Genomic DNA, 22,719 nt, shown 5'->3' with positions numbered 1-22,719 from the left:
AGCAAGGGTTGGGGGTAAACCCAAAACCATTAGTCAACATAGAACATGACACCATTCCAATAGAGGTGGATAACAGCGACTTACAGAGTATCACTCTAGCCGCAGGCACCATTATTGGAATGGCGGTTGATGACAGACATTTTTCCATTGATTTAGGCAATGAACTGTTAGGCCCAATCCCCAAGGGCTGTTTTGACAGTGATGACAACACAACACCAGACAGGATCTTTACCTGGCATGGGGGTAACTTCCTGTTGTACACCTCCTGCCCTTATTGTAAGGAAGATGTGACCTGTGACTTCAGGAGGGATGAGATGATTTTCCAAGTCCGTGAGGACTGCCTTTCCCCCCTGAAGCCACCAGGGGGGAAAGGCAGTCACCTCTCTGGCCAAATCACCACTTTCCCCAGGGGGGAAAGTGGTGATTTGGCCAGAGAGGCCAAATCACCACTCTGACCAGGGACTTCTCCACCCAGCTGGAGGAGGCCGCTGAGATAGCGAAACCAGGAGGCTTTCCAGGCTTCAAGCAGATGGTTTAAGAGAGAGTCAACCTAGCTGATGCCTGTGAGACTCTGGAGAAGAAGCAAAAATTGAAACAAGTTTTCTTGGATTTTCAAGATCTCTTTGCGGTGGACTCGTATGACTGTGTTCGCACCGACATCCACACAACAATTCCCACGGACCCTGGCATGACTCCAGTGTTTGTGAAGCAATATCGCTTGCCTCTCGCATCAATGGAGTCCCTTACTGAAATAATTAAGAACCTTGAGTCCCGTGGGATAATCCGTCCAGTCCACAGCACCTTCAATAATCCAGTGCTGGGGATATTGAAGCCAAACGGCCAGTGGGGACTCTGCGCCGACCTTAGGGAGCTCAACAAATGGGTCCATACTTCCCGATGGCCTCTGCCCTACATTGACCAAGGGCTGGTCCAGATTCAGGGGTCACAGGTATTCACTGCAATAGACCTGACCAATGGATACTGGACTGTACCTGTCAGTAGGGAGGACCAATACAAACTGGCTTTTACCTTTGGGGGCCAGCAGTACACATGGACCCGGACTCCCTTCGGATACATCAACTCCGGCAATGAGTTCAACATTTTTCTACATAAGGCCATGCCCGACCTGGGTGAGAGGGGTAATCTGGCTTATGTAGATGATGGCCTCATCAAAAGCTCAACTGTGGAGGAACACTTAGCCAAGATCCATTATGTTCTGACACAGTTGAGGGCTGCCGTAGCAAATCTTTGCTTTCAAAAAGCAGTGGTGTAGAACCCGTATAAATTTCATGGGTTATGAGATTACTCCTCAGGGTCTCTGTCCCCAGGAAAAGAAAGTGGAAGCACTCCAGAAATTGAAAGACCCCAGAACTCTGCGGGAACTAAGGAGCCTCCTTGGACTGACTAATTACAGTAGAAAGTTCATTGAGGGCTACGCAGAGATCACAAGACCCCTGATTCATCTTTTGAAGGGGGGTGTCAAGTGGGAGTGGGGTCCAGAACAAGCCAAGGCAGTAAGACAACTCAAAAGAAGCCTCTCACAAGCGCCTTGCCTAGCTTACCCTGTCAGAAGCAAGGAATTCTTCTTGGAGACAGGGTTCTCTAATACATGCTTGACTGCAGTATTATACCAAAGCATGACAAGGTCAATAAAGTAATCTCCTATGCGAGTAAAACTTTATCCTCTGTGGAGGAGAAATTCAACGATTGTGAGAGGGCACTCCTGGCAACGGTGAGGGCATTGAAGAATTATCACCCGTTTATCCAGGGGGAACACATCATAGTGGAGACTCCACACCAGCCTCTGCAATATCTCCAAAGTCGAATCGGGGCCGTAAATGTGAGTAATTCCCGAATGACTTCCTGGATTCTGTCAATGCAAGGCCTCCCTGTTGAGGTCGGATATGGCCAAAACAAGAAGAGTGCCCTTACGCAAGGTCTGGCTGACTTGCATGATTGTGCCAGAGAAAACTGTCTCGAGGACGAAAGTCTAAAAATCAAGGACAACATGGAGGCATAACTCAATTCCCCACACAAAGTCTTTGAAGAAGACAAGTGTGAGGGAATGCCCACTGTCTACGTGGATGGATGCTCCTACCATGTTGACAACAACGGGGAAAAGAACTTGTGGCCGGCGTAGGGAATGCATGGGTGAATGAGATCCCAGAACCCTCCACTGGGTACAAGATTGGTCCCCGAAGTAGTCAAGTGGCAGAGTTGATGGCTGTACATCAAGCCATCCTCACTGATGTCCAACATCAACTCCACGAACTGGTCATAATCACAGATTCGGATTATGGACGGAAAGGGTTCGTGGAGCACCGGGTTAACTGGAAAACCAGAGGCATGTTATGTGCTAAGAACAAACCCTTGAAACATGGGAAATGAATTCAAAATATTGATGATCTGGTCACCTCAAATTGGATGACCATCTACTGGAAAAAGAACAAGGATCATTCCAAAGTAGAGGGACAAGACAAAACTGGAAATTACTTAGCTGATCAACTGACCAAAACCGGGGCCATCCATGGGGATCTAATACAGATCAAGTCCTGTTGGGGGAAATACAGGTCACTGCTATCACTAGGTCCCAGACAAATGCTCACAATGAACTCTCAACTGCACAATGGAGTAAGGAGACCCCAGATGCTGATTTGATTACGGCTCAAAAAGGGAATCCAATAATTGGAAAGTTTTATCAACACATTGAGGACCCTCAGAACTTTCCCCTGATGGATACGATTACCTAGGGAAAGAGGACCTCAGAGTGTTGATGAAATGTCCAAAAATGTTCCGAATCCAAGACGGTTTGTTGGTAAGGAGATCCCTAGCTGGCCATGATCAGTGGGTGGCCCCTACCTCATTCCGAAGCCTGATGTTAAGTCACGGCCATGATGTGGCCACAGCCGGTGATAGGGGGTTTCATACAACACTTGAAATCTTAAGAGGTTGCATACTGGCCTCACATGGGGCAGGGCCTCGATCAATACTTGAAGGGATGTCTTGTGTGTGCACAATTTCAGCTAACATCCCTCACACACCGTGCGCTTCTCCAAAAGAGGGGGGAAGACACTGCCATGGTCAGGTTTGCAAGTCCATTTCATTGGGCCTGTGATTCGCTCCTCTAGGGGAAACAAGTACATGTTGACCGTGACATGCTTGTTTGCTAAATTGGTGGAATGTCTCCCGGCCCCAAACTGCAAGGCAGAAACAGCAGCTACCCTGATGATCAACCACATCTTTTCGCGTTTTGGACTACCCCAAAGGATCGAGTCTGACCGAGGTAGCCATTTCACCAGCGAAGTAATGACAAAGATGTGGGAGATACTTGAGGTTGAAAGGAAGCTACACATTGCTTACCGGCTAGCCTCTAGTGGTGCAGTGGAGAGATGCAACAAAACAATTGTGAGCATATTAAAAAAGTTTGTGGCAGATTCTGAGCCAAGTTGGGATGTTCAATTACCTCTTGTCCTAATGGCCATCAGATCTACCCCTTCATCTGCAACTAAAATTTCACTGTTTGAGCTGATGACTGGACGCAGGATGGTGCTTCCCCAGCACCTGCTCTACAGAACCCAAGAGCAGACATTGATCAATAACTCCACAACTCATGAATATGTTGAAAATCTGAGAAAACACCTTCAACATGCTTTTGCCTATGCTCAGTGAAATCTAGAAAGATCAGCCGACAGCCTGAAGACCCAGTATGATTTAAAGACTACCAGAAAAGAATACAATGTAGGAGACCGGGTCTACTTATACAATTTCCAAAGGAACCATGCCAAACAGCGCAAATTTTTGCCTACCTGGAGGGGTCCTTTTGAAATTGTAGACAAAATCTCACCTGTCGCCTACAAAATCTGCATCCCCAAAGGCCGTTTGGCAGAAGGGGAAGATAAGTGGTTCCATATTAATCAACTAAAGTGTTGCCACCCGAGGCACACTCTGCAGCAATTGGAGGACTCTTCTGTAACCCCAGAGGGGGTCACACCAGCTCCATAAAACTCCAACTCTAAAATACTCAATATACGGTCCATGATTACCATGTAAAAATGTGTCCTGATTTAGCAAAATGTATGTGTCCGCCCCACTACATTAATAGTGGTGGGGAAATGTCTACAAATGTTTTTGTTTTGTAACCCATAGTTTTGATTGGAAACCATGGAGACTAACCAAGGATGACTACCCAGGGACCAGGAGGAAAGATCCGAAGGGCCCGGAGTATCGCTCAATACTCACATCGGGACTGGCGAGGAGAACCGATCGATCCACCCCTGATGGAGGTAAAGAGGATGAACTTTGCCATTTGTGGAATCAGAAGCGATGAAACTGACATCCCAGTCGTGCGAATTCCCATTGATAGACGATCAACGCCAAATCCCAAGAGGGGGTGCTTGTGGGATGTTTTTACACCACTAGTCCAGGCCCTGCAACACTCCTGTGCGCTGCTTGCTTCGAGACCATAAGAATGGCCACTGGAAAGCATTTTGCACGCTAAAATCACCCAGAAGTGCGCAGGAAAAACCCAGAAAATAGGCCGCCATCCACTTTTGCCTATGTCAGTGGTAACACAGGAGCTGTGTGGAAATCCGTTTTTCTTGGTTGTCAAATTTGCAAAATTCATGGCTCACAAACCACCCAAAAGATCCAACCTCCTTGTTGGGTGTTGAACATCGTTCTACTTCAAGATGGTATGTGTAAAAATTGGTACAGAACTGACACTTGTCATTTGTGAACCAAAACTCGTAGGAAGAGGAGGCTTGGACAGAAACGTACCTTAGTCAATCTGTTGTGTAATTATTTATTATTAACAAGTTGTGCATATTGGAAATATGTTTTTTGGGAAAAATAGATTTTCTGGGTAAGAACAAAGGGGAGGGATTTTCTATAGACCCTAAACACTGTGTCACTTTGACACATAACACATCATGACACACTGTTCCCTTCTCAATCAGGAGAGGGGGAATTCTCTGACCGATCAGATCTTTAGAGGGTTGGGCATAGTATAATCAGCCTCCCCACCCCTTTGGAAGATGGATAAATAGGGACTGTTGAGGACCCAGAAAAACACACAATTACTCATCACTGATCTACTGGCGAAGCGCTCTGCAGGAAGAATCCAGACTCCAGAACCCTGAAGCAGAGGCCTAACCCAAAAATCTGAACCCTTTCCAGCAGGCCTTGAAAATCTAGCAACCTGATTTGAACCCCTAAACTTCCACGGGGCCTAAACCATACAACAGCCTGGCTGAGCTGTTTTGCTGCTTCTGGCCAAGAACCCTTGCTAGAACCCAAGATCCAGATCAGTCCAGCAGAGCTGTAACCCAGAACCCGTCAGATCCAGTCCAAGAGGCCGTGCAGACCAGAGTGCCTTGCTGAGAGCAGAGTCCAGGTGCCCTGATACCTGTCCGGTGGTGAGCGAATTCCAGCCAAACCTTTGACCAGATCTTTGACGGGTCCATTCCATTCCAAAGCCATAGTAGTGAGTATTTAGCATAGAACTGTCCATAGTCATCTCTTAGCTTAAGTAATCCCATCCAAACCATTCCAACACATCCATAACTGCATTATTGAATCTCTCTTTGTCTATCTTGAATTCTTCTCTCATCCACATCATCCTGTGAGAATTGTAGTGATAATCATCTTGGCGCTAATATATTTTTTCTGGAGAAAGGCAATCGTCTCAGGCAGATAGAAACCATCCGGAGGCGCCTCTGGATCGGTGGCTGTGCTGTCTGTGTAGTTTGCGGCTCCATAGACTCCCTAGTGTTAAGAAATCTTTGTTCCAGATCTTCAACAGCGCATCTTTCATTTTGAAATCTTGACTCTTTTGAGAAAAATCAACCTTCATTAAAACCTCTAACTTTTGAACCGTACGTGCTAGGAACGAAATTCAAATGCCATTTTGAAGCTAGCATCCTCAGCTTTCAAGTATAGTTTTGCTGTAATCACGTTTTTCGTGCGCTGAAAAGTTTGCCGCGATTTCGCATTTGGCTCAATTTCACCACATGTAAAATAGCTATTTCTTGCTCTCAACTTCTGAATTTCGTTTCCTATCTGCTAATCATTCTACAATCATTGCTAGTTATTACCTGACCCAATCCAAAGCAATTCGCACTAGTTCTGAATCCTGTTATCAAATTAAAATCATTTTTAGCATTTTTCCCATTCAATTCAAATCACATAAAAAGCAATTGACCCGCATTTCTGTTCTCTCTAGGCTTGCTGGGGGGGATCGGCATTGAAACTGCAATTGTTGATTGTTATTCCTGATACCTGTGTGCCCCCATTCCATCTCTTCATATTGCATATAGGGGGGAGTGAGTAGTAGTAACAGGGGGAAAGAGTGATCACCTTGTCTTTGACTGAATTCATATTAAGTTTTATTTCTTTGTTGCATTCTTTCCTATCATTGCATTCCTTGAACTCATACAAAGTTATTCTCTGCTCCTTATTCGTCCTATTCCTACTCCTAATTGATTAAAGAGATTGTTGATATTGTGATACTATCCATTGCTGATCATTGTTCACATTCATGATAGTGTGATATTTAGATATTGTGCATATTCATAAAAGTGTGATATATATATTGTTCAACTCATCAAATAAATTGTTTTGACTTTGCAAAACAAACCTTCTTCTTGGTTCAGTGAGACCGGGGGGATTCAAAGAGGGGGGCGTTATATAAGGGTACATCATCCAGAAATAAATGAAATTTTGACATAAAAATATATAAATAAGGGTTTCCATTGGGCATCCCATACTAGACATTGACTTAGTTGGAGTGCTGGGTTGCAACCACTTACAGGGGGGCCTGTCCCACCATTTTTGGGGGCCCTCTCCCACCCTCACCCCAAATGGGTGGCAGGGGCACCTCATGCAGGCCTCACTGGGCCTCCTACAAACGGCTGCTTGAGGTACATCCCCCTCCATTTGTGGTGTGGGGAGAGGGCCCCCAAAAATGGTGGGACATGCCCCCCAGTGGGTGGGGCAGTAAGGTTTGGGCACCCCGGCGCCAGATTGGCACACCAATGTGCCCCTCTACGCCAAGGCAGGTTTCGTAAACAAAGAAAATAATTCAAAATGGCAGGCTGCCCTTTAGCAGGGATTGAGGGGCACCCTACACCGCTGGGGAATTTTCTAATGTGAAGGGGAGTGCCCCAATTGGAGAGGTGGCACATCTCATGTAGCCCTCCCCGGGGGCAGATAAGGGCGGGGGCTGTCCTGCACTCCTCCCTGGGCTCAGGCGTCCCTTCCTAGGAGCAGATATCTGGTCCCAGGGAGAGCTGCATGACATGGCACCCTTTAGCAGGGACTGAGGGGCACCCTATACCGCTGGGGAATTTTCTAATGTGAAGGGGTGCACATCTCCACCCTCACATCAATTCGAGGGGCGGCACATCTCATGTAGCCCTCCCCGGGGGCAGATAAGGGCGGGGGTTGTCCTCCACTCCTCCCAGGGCTCAGGCGTCCCTTCCTAGGAGCAGATATATGGTCCCAGGGAGGGCTGCATGACATGGCACCCACTCCATTGCAGGTGGGGGAGACGATGTCACCACCCCGTCCCATTAGAAAATTCCCCGTTCCTTTGGGGTGCCCCACAGCCCCCCCTAAAATGTATTCCACCATTTTCCATTTTTTTCTTTGTTTACGAAACTTGCCTTGGCGCAGAGGGGCACATTGGAGTGCCAATCTGGCCTCCGGGTGCCGACCCTTACTGCCCCACCCACTGGGGGGCCTGTCCCACAATTTTTGATGGCCCTCTCTCCCCTCACCCCAAATGGGTGGCGGGGGCACCTCATGCAGTCCGCCCTGGGCCTCCTACAAATGGCTGCGTGAGATACACCCCCCCTCCATTTGGGGTGGGGGGAGAGAGCCACCAAAAATGTGTGGGACAGGCCCACTGGTGGGTGGCGCAGTAAGGTTTGGGCACCCTGGGGCCAGATTGGCAAGTTTTGTAAACAAAGAAAAAAATGGAAAATGGTACACTACACTTTAGGGCGGGCTGAGGGGCACCCTAAATCGCCAGGTAATTTTCTAATATAATGGGGGGTGACCCTCTACCCTCTCACACCAAATGCAGGGGGGCATCTCATGCAGCCCTCCCTGGGGGCAGATGCCCCTTCCTAGGAGCAGATATCTGCCCCCAGGGAGGGCTACAAGAGGTGCCCCCATTTCCCCTTGGGGTAAGGGGGAGAGGGCTCCCCCCTATCCATAAAATAAATCGATGGTGGCTAGTGCCCCCCCTCACTCCCACCCAAAACTCCTTTTTTTATTTGTTTTAAATTTTTTATTTTGCCTCTTTCCCTGGGGGCAGATCAGCCATCTGCCCCCAGGGGAGGCCTAACCTGCAAGCCCCATCCTTTGGGGGGCTTGCACCCTTATTTCTGGTGCCCCCCCTCCAATTGGATGGGGGGCCACCTCATGTACACCTGCCTGGGGGCATAAATCTGCTACAAGGGGTGGCCCCCCTTTCCACTTGATGTTGGAGGGGTGGGCCACCACCCTTTCAGGGGGGGCAAAAAAATCCCTGTAGTCTAGTGTCCCCCCACCCCCCATCCCAGTTGATTTAGTATTTTTATTTTATTTTGCGCCCTTCCCTGGGGACAGATGATCAGCCATCTGCCCCCAGGGTTCAGCACATATGTGCCCCCATGCTTTGGGGGCCGGGGGAGAGGGCTGCTTACTGTAAGTAGCCCCCCCATGTCACAAACTTATCCCTGGTGGTCCAGTGGGCATTGATGGGCGCGAATCGAGTGCTCTGCGCCCTCTCCGCGTTCAGCAATGCTGTCACACAGGGTGTCGTTGGAAAGGGGAGAATCTCCCCTTTTCAACAACACCCTTTCTGAAACAATCCCTGGTTGCTAGGGCCCCCAAGCCGCCTCCCACCTTCCCATCACTTTTTTTTCCGCATTTATTTTATTTTTTTATGCCCCCACTCCTGGGGGCAGATGGGCACCTGTCCGCCCCCAGGGGTCTTTATATATGGGCCCCCATGCTTTTGGGGCCGGGGCGGAGAGGGCTGCTTACTGTATGCACCCCCCCTCCCCCACGTCACAAACGTTTCCCTGGTGGTCCAGTGAGCATTGCTGCCCGCGCATCGAGCGCCCTGCGCCCGATCTGCGGGCAGCAATGCTGTCACACAGGGTGTCATTGGAAAGGGGAGAATCTCCCCTTTCCAATGACACCTCCCTCGATCTCCGGCTTGAAATACAGCCGGAGATTGAGGGGGAGAAAGGTGAACACTCACCTTCTATTTTCACTGCAGCAGCCCGAAATGGCTGCTGCGGTGAACATTACTTTCAGTTTCACGCCGACATGCATTACGCACGCTGACGTGAAACTGAAGATAATCCAGCCAGATGGGACCTCCCCCTCACATAGCCTGGGGGTTGGATTACAGTTTTGTGTGATCCCCGCTTTGCAGGGATCACACAAAACAAGGTGCCAAAAAGGACAAGCTATCTCGTCCTTGGCACTGCGTAAGCAATTTCAAGGACGAGATATCTCGTCAATGGCACTTAAGGGGTTAATACAAATATAAAAGGTATAGTGGGGAGAAAGGGCATATGTCGCTTGCATGTTTTTATACAAATTCTTTCTCGGCTGTCAACTTTTTCCTCTTGTTAGGACAGTTTTTCTGAAGTCCAACTAAGGACTTAATAAAACCATTCAACTGAGGCAGTACAAAACTCCACTCTTAGTATAAGACTGTACCACCTGAGTATAGGGTAGCGAAGACAGGGCAGCCAGGCTTATTTTAGGAGGGAGAGAGGGCAGTAGATACAGTACAAGTGAAATTGTAATACAAAGGATCCAAAGAAACACTGAAACACTATATATTCTAAAAATAAAGGATTTATTTAAATACAGGTAGGCCCAGATAAATCTAGGGGTTAAGTAAGTTCTAACATATTATATAAAATCGCAATGTAAAAACACAACACTATTCTTGAAATCCACAGACCCAAGTATAAACCTTATTTGGAACACCTAACAGTAGTTCTAGGGAAGTCAAAACCTTGTTATACACATTTAGTATAGGTCAAGCTTTGGGGAGTAAAAAGACCAATGGTTACTTTCAGATTACATTCAGTAATACAAGGGCAGTATACCCTTCCAGTTGTACAGTGACTCTTGGAACAAATCCCATAAACAGTCATCTGGACAATATACTTTTGTTGAATAGTGAAACTCTTATCCTAGGTGCAGTAAAAACCTATAACTATTTTTGTCATAACATACAGTTATACCAGGTGAGTAAAACCTAAGGATGTAATATACAATTACAGATGCTTTTGAAATTGGGGAACCCCAGATTGAGGTAAGAAATAACTCTGGTAACTTGTTTTGGAATGCACACAGCTAACGCAAGGTAAGTAAAACCCACATGCTTTAACTTCACAATGAAGGGGAAAGTAAAACCCAATGTCACACTTTACTGAATAGTTATTCTATGTAGGCAACCACCTAATGTAGACTTATTAAGGACAGGCTAGCAGCAAGTCAGGGGAAGCAAGACCCAGCTGGGGACACTCGTACAGTTATCCCTAAAAGGACTAACCTGGTGATACCAACAGTTGGTCGACCCTCACACAATTACCCTACAGGAATAATCTGGTGAAACCAACACATTACTTTTGTAAAGAGGTACAACCAAATTACAGGAGAGTAAAATACCTTCACATCTACTTTCTATTAGACTAGCAAAACAGTGGCTAAGAAAGAAAAGATGTTAACCATACTTTTAAGAATAGTGCATCACACATTCAAGATCAGTAAGAACTTTTGTAACTGTTCACTCTGAGAATTACAGTTACCAACCAACTCTTTACAAGTAAGTAAAACACTTGATTTCTTTTCTAGGCAGAAGTCCCAATCCCTTCAGTCTTTCCCTTATTCTTGGATCATGAGTGTGGCAGAAGTGGGGTCACTAGGACTAGTGACCAACAGGCAGTGTAAGAATAAGTTCTTTAGTAGCAAAAGTCAGAGTTTCCTTAGGAAAACTGGCCAGACAGGTGAGTACTTTACATTATAGTTAGAAGAGGGTCCAGGGGCTCCACAGAAGACACCCCAGCAGGATTCAAGCAGTGGAAATGGGTGCACTGAACAAGGGGCCTCCCAATCACAGAAAACACCCCAGGACTACACAGAAATCCCAAAAGGCTTAAGGTAAGTATATTCCCAAGCCAACACAGTACCTCACCAATGAAGAAGAGATTGCAGCAGGAGAACTTCAGGGACTGCAGCCAAATACCCGGTCAGTGGATTCCTTGTCCTGGAGACTGAACACAAGACCTCAGAAGGGACTTTGCAGCAGGGATCAATGAAGAAGGCTCTAGGCAAGATTTCTCTCTCGGCTGAATGCGGTTCTGCGATTTTGGAACCCTTTCAAGGAGCACAGAAGAAGACAGAAAATCGTGGTTGAATTCTCGTCGTTTTAAAGGTCCAGCACTCTTGTGAGGGGACTTTTCAGACTCGATTTGTGTCTCTGGAGATACACAAAGATGCCCACGAAGTTTCAATGAGATTCGGAATTTGGAAGACTGTGCACTACACAGTGGCTGGAGGTCCCAGGGTATTGGGGTATTGCAAGAACGCAAGGTCGCAGCAACCCGTATGATGGCTAAATATGCAGGTATTCTTGAGTCTAGAGGGTCTGATCAGGCTTTGGGTGCGGATCATCGTTTATGGAGTCCCCTGGTCGATTGGAATGAAGGGCTGCAGCAGGCTCGGGTTACACAGCAGGCTCTCCAGTCGCTGGAAATCGTCTCTGCTGCTTTTTCTTCATCATCCTCTTCGGTTTCCTGTTCCAGTGGTCGACATGACCTCAGCGTCCAGGTTACCAGTATTTATCAGGAACTACAGCACAACCTCTGCATTTTCTCCCTGCATTTTACAAGAAAGGGGCGTCTGGTTGTCCAATCAGGACAGCCAGCCCCCCACTGGGATTTGTCCCTGTTGAAGCAAGGCGTAAGACAAAGGAGGGGGAAGTTTTGGACTCCTCCCCCACTTTCTGAGCTTACAGACTGACTGGAGCCTGGGCGTGGTGTCCAGGGGATGCCCGCCGAAGACAAAACTCACACAAAGGGATTTCCCACCCTGGATGTCAGGGGAAGGAACAAGAAATGACAAGAAACACTAAAATGGCAGAAAAAGAAGACAGGGGCCATTTTGGTAAAATGAGCACCCATAGGTACCGTTAATGCAGCTGTGATCACAGCCTGCGGTAAAGGTGCACCAAATTAGTAAAAGGTATAATTGCCACCAGCCATTAAAGGTAAGCTTGTCACTGTAACAGAATTGTTAGGGTTTTAGTGTGAAAGGGGATACATTGTATCTTCCCAGCACTCCACTTAAGGTGGGGTGTGCTGGTTTCACCTAACAAAATGTAAAAGGGATCCAAAGATCCTTTCTACCCTTGGGAAATGTAGTTCACTCAAGGTTAGCACAAGAACGTTAAATGGGGAGCCCCTAGGGCAACCCAGCAACAACAGGCACTTATTGCCAATAAGCTGTTAAACATGATAACTTCAAAAAGACACTATGGAGAGTCTTAAAATTGACACCCATAAAAAGAGTTAAAGATTAGGTTAGTGTGGAAAAAGGTTCCCACTCACTGAGGTATTAATGAAAGATATCCCACTAGAAAAGAAAAAAGTTCTGGGGTTGAACCAGGAAAGGAAGATTTACCAGCTCTGTGCAAATCTTACCTAACACCTCTGTCAGAAAAGATTTATACAATCCCCAGATAACTGCAAAGGTCTGTGATATAGATGCATTAATTCCTAAATACATTAATTCCTAGAGTCTGCAATGACATAATCAACCGAAGCATTGACTACGCACATACAATAAATGTGTTGGGAATGCAACCTCAGAAAATGTTCTCTTCTCTGCACAGGACAACCCCAAAATGTACCACCTGTCTGTGTTTTGTCAGTAAAGGCCGAAAATGTTTCCCCATCATTACATTTTGTACTTTGATAATGTTGTGTGATATATGTATGACCTGTTGTTTGGTTACCTTGCAGTTGGATCCACGGATAATACAACCTTTTTTGGCAGACGGCCGACAAACTATTGCCAAATTAGATAATCAGAACATGAAAGCCATCAAAGGACTTGAAGACCGGCTTTATGCGCTGGATCAGATGATAGCCAGCTGTAGCAGACTGGTTAATGAACAGAAAGAACTTGCTCAGGTAGCTGTTTTTTTATTTCTATACCATGTTCAATGAAGTACTTCAAAATGTGTTATTAACTGAGCAAAAATATCTATCCATGGAATACATAATGCTACACTGCGACTATTGGCTTTTTTTTTTATAAACCCCTCTGTATAAGCACCTCCGATTTCTGGTGTATCATGAGAATGTTGGATCTTCACTGTGCATGGTTTTTTACACTATTGTTGCCCCTGTGATCAGCGAGGGCGCCAGAGCACCTAGTTGATCAATGTTTTCATTATTCTAACTTGCAAGGAGGGATTATGACATTGGAAACTGATTGTGGTAAAGTATCAGTTGTAAATTTAAAACCACGGTCAACCATTCTTGAGGATTATATCCAGTAAGACCAACAGAATGTGCTCTTAGTTTCCAGCAGCTTTAGCACTTTGCATATAGAATTGTATTTTGCAATTGCACACATCATTTTACAGTGAAGCGCAGTTAGGATACTTTGTATCCTTATAACTTTTTCTATAATGGCTTTTGGTTGCTCTGACAATATATGTATAGGACAAGCTGGTGGCAGCTTTGTGATATATTTTCTTTTCTTTTTTCTTACTGTTTTTGTGATATTTTTCTCGTGTACTTAAAATTACTGCAAATGGCTACTAAAGGTGGCTAGCACCTTAAAATGGCCTTGGCATGAGGGTTTCGCTTGTTCTTTTGCCATCTTGTCCTTTGGCCTTCTTCCTAAATTCTCAGGTCAGGAAATGCCATATGTGGTAACCCCTTTCCTGGTGAAAGGTGCTGCTTTCACGGGCAACTGGTCTTTGTGTATGCGTGCCAGATTGAAGGGGATTGGGACTGTCTAATCCCAGTACACATCCTCTAGCGCCAATGTCTCTTGCTGGGCCTATGTGATGACAAGTGGGTTTTTTTGTGTTTGGTTGAAACAACCTTTTACAAAACAATTCACAATTCATTCATTGACGAGTGGTTTTCCAGGAATGGACAAACCTGTGCTGTTTGATTGTTGCAGATCCTTCTCATTGGTGGGTTTGGGCTAGCTCCCAACCTGAATCTTAGATAAAATGAGGGCTCCTGTAGCTATTCAACACATCATCATTGGAACCAAGACTTCTATGATTAAGAGCAGCATGCTGGCTAGGCGGTCATTTTTTTCGTGCATGGTCTTCATATTGGGTTGCAAAGGTTGAATCCCCCTTCCAGACTCCAGCACATCTCAAGTAGTTGTTTATATGTAATCACATGACTCTTGCCAGCCTAAGATCTGTTATTTTATTTATTGGTTGTGATTCGGCCTGCTTTCTGAGTATGTTATGTTATCTGTACTTGTAGAGCGCACGGTCGCCCAGGGGCATCATGGCGCTAGAGAGGAGAGCTGCTCAGAAAGGAGGAGAAGCCAAAACAAAGTGGGGAGCTAAAACAGAATGGTCTTAAGTGCTCTTCTAAAACCAAGGTGATTAGGAACAGCCCTTAATACCGAGGGGAGATTGTTCCAAAGTTTAGCAGCTGCTATGGAGAAGACCCTGCCACCGACCCTCACACGATTGAATCTTGGAACAAAAAGAAGATTAGCCGTGGAGGAGCGTAGATCGCGTTCAGGGAGTTAGCGGGATAATTTAGTCTGCAGAAACTCAGCTCATTGACCGTGAATAGCCCGGTGGACAATACACAGAGTCTTGAAGTGGAGACGCTGGCCCACCGGGAGCCAGTGGAGTTGGCGGAGCACTGGAGAGATATGAGCTCCATAGGGAGTGCCTGTGGCTAGCCTGGCCGCCAGATTCTGTATGAGCTGAAGGCGCTGTATTAGACCAATCGGCTGCGACAGATACAGAGAGTTGCAGTAGTCCAAACGAGAAAGAACTAACGCAGCCACTACAGCCACCGGTATCATGGGTAAGACCCTCTTCAGAACCCTGATCTGATGGTGAGCGGCTTGGCACACATCTGTCACTTGGTTAGACACAGAGAGAGAAGCAGAGAGAATAACACCCAGGTTTTTCACTTTGCTTACTGGACTGGGAAGGGGGCCTAGAGAAATGGGGCAAAAAGTCCAGAGTGAAGGATCTGGGGGACAACCCGCCACCAATGCCTCAGTTTTGTCACCGTTGAGTTTAAGCCAGTTCTGATCCATCCAATCACAAACGGCCCTCAGACAGTCATGAAGGCATGACGTCACCTCGGCTCGATCTTGATCTAGCCGGATCAAAATTTGAGTGTCGTCAGCATAAGAATAACAGTTGATGCTGTGGGAACGGATGAGGCAGACCAGTTCCCAAATATAGATGTTTTCACAGGATCGGGGAGAGTGAGGAGCCCTGTGGGACACCGCAAGTGAGAGAGCAGGATGAAGAAAGAAAAGGGGGCATAGCAAGAGTTTGTGTGCGGTTTGAGAGAAAAGAAGTGAACCTTGCAAGGACATGACCGGATATACCGATCTGGGCCAGGCGCGACAGCAGGATGGGGTGGTCAACCGTGTCAAATGCGGCTGACAGCTCTAATAGAATCAGAGCACCAACTCCACCTGAGTCAACTAGCCTGGACGTGTCGTCCTGCACGGAAACCAGCACACTTTCAGTACCTCTCCCTGGTCTGAAGCCTGCCTGTGCAGGATCGAAGATCTTAGATGTTTCCAGGAAAGAGGATAGAAGGGGAGTGATAAGAGATTCCAAAAGTTTGGACAGAAAGGGCTGCAGAGAGATAGGGTGAAAATTAGCCAGGAACGTGGGGTCAAGTGAGGGCTTCTTGAGAAGGGGGATAACCCTTGCAGATTTCAACTCCAAAGGAACCAGTCCTGATTGGCAGGAATTATTAATAGCCAAAGTAATATCTGCCAATAGGTCTGGGGCGATCTTCTTCATAAGAGTAACAGGGATAGCGTCCCCGGAGGAGGATGATTTACTTCTTAAGATAGCTGCTAGGACCTCTGTCTCAGTAAACAGAGGGAAAGTTGACCAATTGGCCGTGGGATCAATGGTGGGTGCAGGTAATGACTTGATGGCCTCCGGAGTCACTATCGCTGGAGATTTCGCAATATTTGTGCGGATCGCTTCAATTTTATTAATAAAAAATGAAGCAAGATCATTGCACAACTTTTGAGAGGGCTTAACCCTGGAAGTAAGGGTCCCAGAAGAGGCTAATGAATTCACAATAGAAAAAGGGTTTGGGGGGGGCCTGGCTAACTGCCATGTAGAGCGGACGTGTCTCCTGTGAGGTCCGCGCCGATGTGCCATCATAAGCTGTTTTTCATGTATTTCTGCTAACTGTTAAATGTTGCAACTTGCACCATTTATCGCCGGATCCCATCCGCAAACGTTTGATCCGTCTTTCAGATGGCTGGGGACAACTAACGCCGTCATACGCCGAGTGAGCAGTGCCGGAGCTGAGAACTAAAATGGCGGCTCCCGCGTCCTGAGACTCGAGGGACCGCAGCGCGCCTGCACCGCAGAGGACGTCGCCCACCGGAGCGCAGAGGGGAGCCGGAGCAGCCACCCAGCCTGCACCGGGGTAGAGAGAGAGGAGCGGAGCAACTGTGCTCGCTGACGGAGTGGACTGGCCCCTGGGCCTTCATCCAGCAGCGTCCTGCCCGCGGAGCGCGGCGGAGCCCAGCGGAGCCCTGACAAGACCAACGGCCGGCCGTTGCCGCGAAGGTAAGCGGGGTCGGGGGTAACCAGCCTTGGCTCTTGCTCCGGGAGCAGAGCGTTAGAGGACCCGCAGTCGCATAGTGGTCCGTCCCCCTGCTGCGGGGCTGGCCTCTCCGAGTTGTTGGGACCTCGACCCCCCCGCCAACGCGTATCTACATCAGGGAGTGTCGCAGGAGCGGATCCCAGTAGTCCCCCGTCGCCTGGAACCGCCTTGCGGCCTGCAGTCGACACCGAGGGCGGCCCAGGCCCGGTGCACTGTGCACCCACAAGAACTGGTGAGCCCACGGGCGGCCATAGATTACCCGCCACCCAACATTGACTACACCCACAGGACGGGGTGTGGGCACTGCACAACACCCTGACCCCACCACCTGCCACCTCGGATGTATGGAGCCCCACCTTGGCGCCCAGAAATCACCACCTAAAGGCCCTACTGCTCACACACCACGGAAAGGGGGTGCCAAACAATTGTAATACGGCAAGGGATCGGAGCATAACCACCCTCGAGTAGCCTGCGTATTACCCCTTCCTTGACTTCTGAAACGGGCACTATCTCCCGCCTCACTGGGCCGAAGCTTCTCCCCCCTCTACAGCGACCCCTGGTCCCCTTGGGACACCCAAGCAGCCTCACACCTTCACCTCAGCCCCGGGTCCTGCAGCAACAGTGAAAAGCACCCCTCCGTGACTGTGACTAGCGGCCTACCACCTGCGCCCTCGGCTTGAGTGGCTTGTGTTCTCACAAGATGGCTGGCAGCAGCGACAGACCAACATGGACACTTACGCAGCCAGCGAATCTCCGAACCTTGAGAGCTTGAATAGAATGACCACAGATGTTCAATCAGACCCCATGGCAACGACGACACCCGAACCCAGTAACACCCAGCTCCTTGAAGCCATCAGACTACTCCAAACAACGATGGAACATAAAATCGATGCCGTTGCCATAGACCTGGGCCTTCTGCGCCAGGATGGCCGCTCCTTAGCCGGCAGGACTGAGGTGCTCGAAACACAAGTCAAAGAAAATACCGAATCCAAAACGCACTTCCTCCGAGACGTTAACGAGCTCCAACAAAGGGTCAAGAACTTGGAAGATAGGGCAGAGGAAGCGGAGGGAAGAGCCCGTCGTAACAACATTCGTCTCCTCGGGCTGCCGGAGGGTTCTGAGGGCTCCGACCCCACTAACTATGTAGAGAACCTCCTGCTACAGGAGGTGGGAGCTGGTAAACTCTTGTTAGGCAGAAACCTGTGCAGTTCCCTTTGGGAACACTGCAAAAGATTTAGGACTACAGGTGTTAGCAGTAAACCCACTTGGTAGCAGTCTGTACCACCCAAATTTACCTGGTAGCTGTGGCTGAGCAGTCAGACTTCCCTCAAGAAGAGTTAGGCAGTATGCAAAGTATACACAATAGGCACTCAGACACAATAGCACAAGCAAACACTGACCAGAGCTTTGGTATCAAAGTATATAATTATTTATTTAAAAACACACTGTTTGAAACACTCCAGCACTCTTATTGTAAAACCCTCTAAACACAGTTACTATTATAATATATACACTCCTTATTCCTTATCAGACAAGTCTTAGTTAACACCACTTATTTCCAGACAGAGGTGAGCGCTTACCTATAGATGGCTCCAATAAGTTCATGAAGAAGGGAGGGAAAAAGACAGAATATGTGAAGATACACCTCTCTAAGATTTAGGAACACTATTAGCAAGGCAGAAGAGCAAAAGTCACTGGCGAGCCAAAGTCCTTAGGTTGGGCCCACTCTTAGAGAGAGCAGAGCACAAATGCGCCCAAGATCACACAGTTACACTAGGCTTAGAAAGTCTTGCAGAGAGTTCGAAAAGAGTTTAGAGAGGCTCAGAAAAGTTTAGCCAGGGTGTCCCAGGCTGACCCAGGTTCGAAAGTTGGGGGCTAAATCCACCCCGTACAGTCGGTGGCAAGGGAAGCCAGGCGGGACACGGTACCTTAAGTGGGAAGGATCATCCAGCGGTGGCAGTTGTTCCTGGCAGCGGGGGCAAGTTTCGTCGTCGTCCAGGGGAAGAGAAGATCTCGACTTGGAGGAAAGATGTAGGTCGTTGCACTGCCAGGGAAGAAACCAGCTGCATGGTTTTCTGGTTAAAGGTATTACCCTTTATTTCGTGGTTGTGGTAAATCGTGGTATTCCGGTTGCCGGGGTGCTTGGCACAGGCAAGGCGGCCACGAGATGCGTCAGGAAGGCGAAAAGACGGTGAAACTGGTTATCCCCACCAGTCAAAGGAAGAAGACTCTCCAGCGGGAGATCTCCTCTGTCGTTGGGAAAAGTGGTGAGACGGTCCAGCAGGGCTCCACTGGTGGTGTCGTCGTGGCAGGTCGGCTCAGCTTCTCCCTCGTAGGATTCTTAGGTCCTGTGGCGACTTCTGAAGTTCCAGTCCCCAAAGCCCTGCTTTTATGCAGAAAACCCCCATTCACTCAGCCTAGCTGTCACTAAAACATGCTAAGTGGTGAGCCGGCCGGCTCACCACTTAGGCGAATCAGGATGCAGTGCGACTTGAGTTGCCTAGGCAACTTAGTCCACGGTGTCTAAATCCCCCTCCGCCCCTCCTAAGTACCCCAGACAGAGTGGCACCACTTTGGAGGGCTTCTGTGGAGAAGCCCGCCAAAAAGTGGAGCAAAGGGCTCGACTTGGGTTGGAGTCACAGAAGAGAACACAAACGCCATTTTAAAACCGAGTTTTGGCAAAAAATACCAACCGGAGAATTAATAATAATGAAATAAACCGGCGGTATGTTCGAGGCTATCGTAATTAAATAATTAAAGATAGTAGCCTCGAACAATGGGAAAATCCCATAGAGAAATATTTGTGGTTGAATATAAAAAGTAGTATCCACTGCCACCAGCCAAAACTCGATCAGGGGGGAACGGAGACGTGCCCCCTCGACTAACGGACCCCGGGGCAATCGAATTGCCCCAGCCAGTACGTCCACAATATGATGGTTTGTACTGGTTCTGTTCAGAATTCAAGACTAGTAAAGTCAATGGTGACTTTACATGCCCTGGGAGACAGTAGTCAGTCCCAGGGTATGGAGTCTATACTGGGGGGTCACTATGACACCCCTGTGTTACTTCACTGAGGGTGCTGTGTAACACACATCACAAAAACACATGAAGCCCTATGGAGTAAAAGACCCCATAGCCCATTAAACACATCTAGAGTCAAAGAAACACACTTAAATCATGCCCATGAGTGAGGGTAAAAGTGTCTCAAAGCTGCTGGTGGACTCACTAGGTTAGGAAATTCAGCCTAAACAGAGAATTCTCCCTAACAACTCTCACAAGGCTTCACCATTGAAAGGGCCCACAGATCCCTCGCTAAGAAACCTCCACCGGGCGCCCCACCCAGGCCGGTGATAGCAAAAGTTCTTAACTACAGGGACTGAGAGGTAATCCTGGCCTTTTCCCGAGCAGGTGGTCAAATCAAAAGGGACTCCGCCACAATCGCTATCTACCCTGATTATACCTTCCAGGTTCAAATGAACAGAGCCCAGTTTATACACACGAAGGCCAGACTGAAGGCAGCTGGGTTGCGTTATATGCTCCTGTACCCTTCAAGACTTAAAGTGCTGCACAACAATAGGGCACACCTGTTCGACACTCCGGCACAGGCCAGAGACTGGATGGACGGACTGCAAATACCTGATGTCGAGGAAAGAAAGCGGAAACCGAGATAACGTTTCTCCCGCTGGCGGGCAAATTGAGCTTCCACACAGCTGATCAGATCCTAACATGGAGACACTGGAGTCAAGGTTCACTCCACCCCCTGGAAAGTTTCTTCCCTTTTTTTTGGGTGTACATACCCACCCGTAGGGCACCTGGAGACCTATGCACGGTCCTACGGAGCAGAAACGGGATTGTCATAACAAGGGTGACCTCGCTGGGCTAGTTCTATGTTTGGGTTGTTTACAGTTAATGGGGGGAGTGGGAAACAGGGAGTTATTATTACAGTTGGGGACTACAAACGGAAATTACCAAGACCACGGAAGCACTCAATATGCATTGCTGCACTAATTAGATCCCGAGTCCTGCTGGCCCCACACGTCCGTCTGCGTAACCCCAATGGCTGACACAGTAAAGATCGTTACTTGGAACGTTAGAGGCCTGAACAGCTTCGTCAAACAACGACGCGTCCAATCCTACTTGAAGAGATGCAGGGTCTGAATCGCCATGCTCCAAGAGACTCGCCTAACTGCCAAAAAGCTAGATGCCCTGGCCAAAACCTGACGTGGCACCTTAGTGGGTTCCGCTTACTCCTCCTATGCCAGAGGGGTCTGGATCTGGATTGCCCCCACGTTCCCCTTCAGGCTTACTAGTACTAAATCGGACAACAAGGGGAGGATGGTTGTGGTTTGTGGCTCTATCGAGGGCAAAGAGCTATGCCTAGTTAGTACTTACGCACCCAACCACGACGCAACTATCTTCTTCCACTCTCTCTATACACGGCTCACCCCATTTACGGACAGAATTTTGATATGGGGAGGTGACCATAACTGCACCCTTGACCCTCTACTGGATAGATCCAACAATAAACACGATCGTCCCTCCCAACCGGCCAAAATACTTTCTTAACTAGTCCAACAGTTGCAACTCATTGATGTTTGGAGGGACCAGCACCCGGAGCAACGCGAGTACTCCTTCTACTCCCCACCACATGCCGTGCATACCAGACTAGATTATATTTTTCTCAGCCAGATACAACAGTCTGCGTTTGTTGACGCGCACTATTTGCCGAGGGTACTGTCCGATCACTCTCCCCTGTTGGTCACATGGGAGGTGTTCCCGCCAAGACCCCCCATTCCCACGTGGAGATTGAGAGCCGAAGCCCTACTTGATACAGCATTCAGAGAGCGCATAAGAGACGGTACTGAAGAATATTGGCAGAACAACCTACATACTGTTAAATACATGAGCACCGCATGGGAGGCATATAAGGTGGTCATGAGGGGTGAGATGATCGCAGCAGTTGGTGGTGCCCAGAGATCCATCACAACCCTGTTGGAACGAGCCGAGAGAGACCTGTGTGCCCTCGAGGGCAGGGCTGACCCATCCCCTGATCATTTACTTAAAATTACCGAACTTAGACAAACCTGCCTAAAGCACTGGGAAGCCCTAGGTAAACTAAGCTACGCCAAACACACGGAAAGAGTCCATGCCCCGGGGGACAAACCCGGGAAACTCTTAGCCTGGCTCTACAAAAGGGAAACCCCCAGGCCTCCCATTTGCCACATACTCACACCAGACGTCACTACCGTGCATACCCAACAGGAAATTAATTTGGTTTTCTCTAGCTACTATCACAACTTGTTCTCCGAGACCCCTTCCCCCCCCCTCTGACACGGGGATCCAAGACGCCCTCGATGTCATCGACTTGCCTAAACTAGACTCGCATATGGCTGAGACCCTTGACGAGCCCATCACTCCCGACGAGGTCAAGGTGGTAATTAGATCGCTACCAGCTGGGAAAACCCTGGGCTCGGATGGCCTCCCCGGGGAGTTCTATAAAACCTATGAGGAAACACTCGCCCCTATATTAGCTCAGGTCTTTAATGAGGCCCTCGAGCGTGGCGCCCTCCCGGATTCCCTGAGCGAGGCCGTGATAATACCCCTACTCAAACCTGGGAAGGACGGGGCAGATTGTGCCTCATACAGGCCTCTCCCTATGCTAAACGTAGACTGCAAGATCCTCACAGCACTGCTCGCTAACAGACTACGCAGAGTGATCCCACTGTTGATTCACCAGGACCAAACCGGATATGTCCCCGGACGATCCATCACGGAGAACCTGCGTAGGTTACATCACGTCATTTATAGTACCGAGGGAAGACCACAGAAACTTGCG

General features: G+C 48.3%; 1 protein-coding gene across 3 annotated transcripts in view; it reads left to right on the top strand.

The window, feature by feature from the left end:
• The window catches only part of RB1CC1 (RB1 inducible coiled-coil 1), a 1,537,866-nt gene that overhangs the window by 255,698 nt on the left and 1,259,449 nt on the right, over window positions 1-22,719 (top strand). For all 3 annotated transcript variants that reach the window (XM_069621043.1, XM_069621041.1, XM_069621042.1), the window contains exon 7: window positions 13,035-13,205. In XM_069621043.1, the coding sequence (XP_069477144.1) occupies window positions 13,035-13,205 (171 nt within the window). The remainder of the gene's footprint in view (window positions 1-13,034; window positions 13,206-22,719) is intronic.

Source organism: Ambystoma mexicanum, chromosome 5q (genome assembly GCF_040938575.1).
Source record: "Ambystoma mexicanum isolate Mex_15411 chromosome 5q, UKY_AmexF1_1, whole genome shotgun sequence".
Taxonomy (NCBI): domain Eukaryota; kingdom Metazoa; phylum Chordata; class Amphibia; order Caudata; family Ambystomatidae; genus Ambystoma; species Ambystoma mexicanum.
This window is presented reverse-complemented; position numbering and strand designations above follow the sequence as displayed.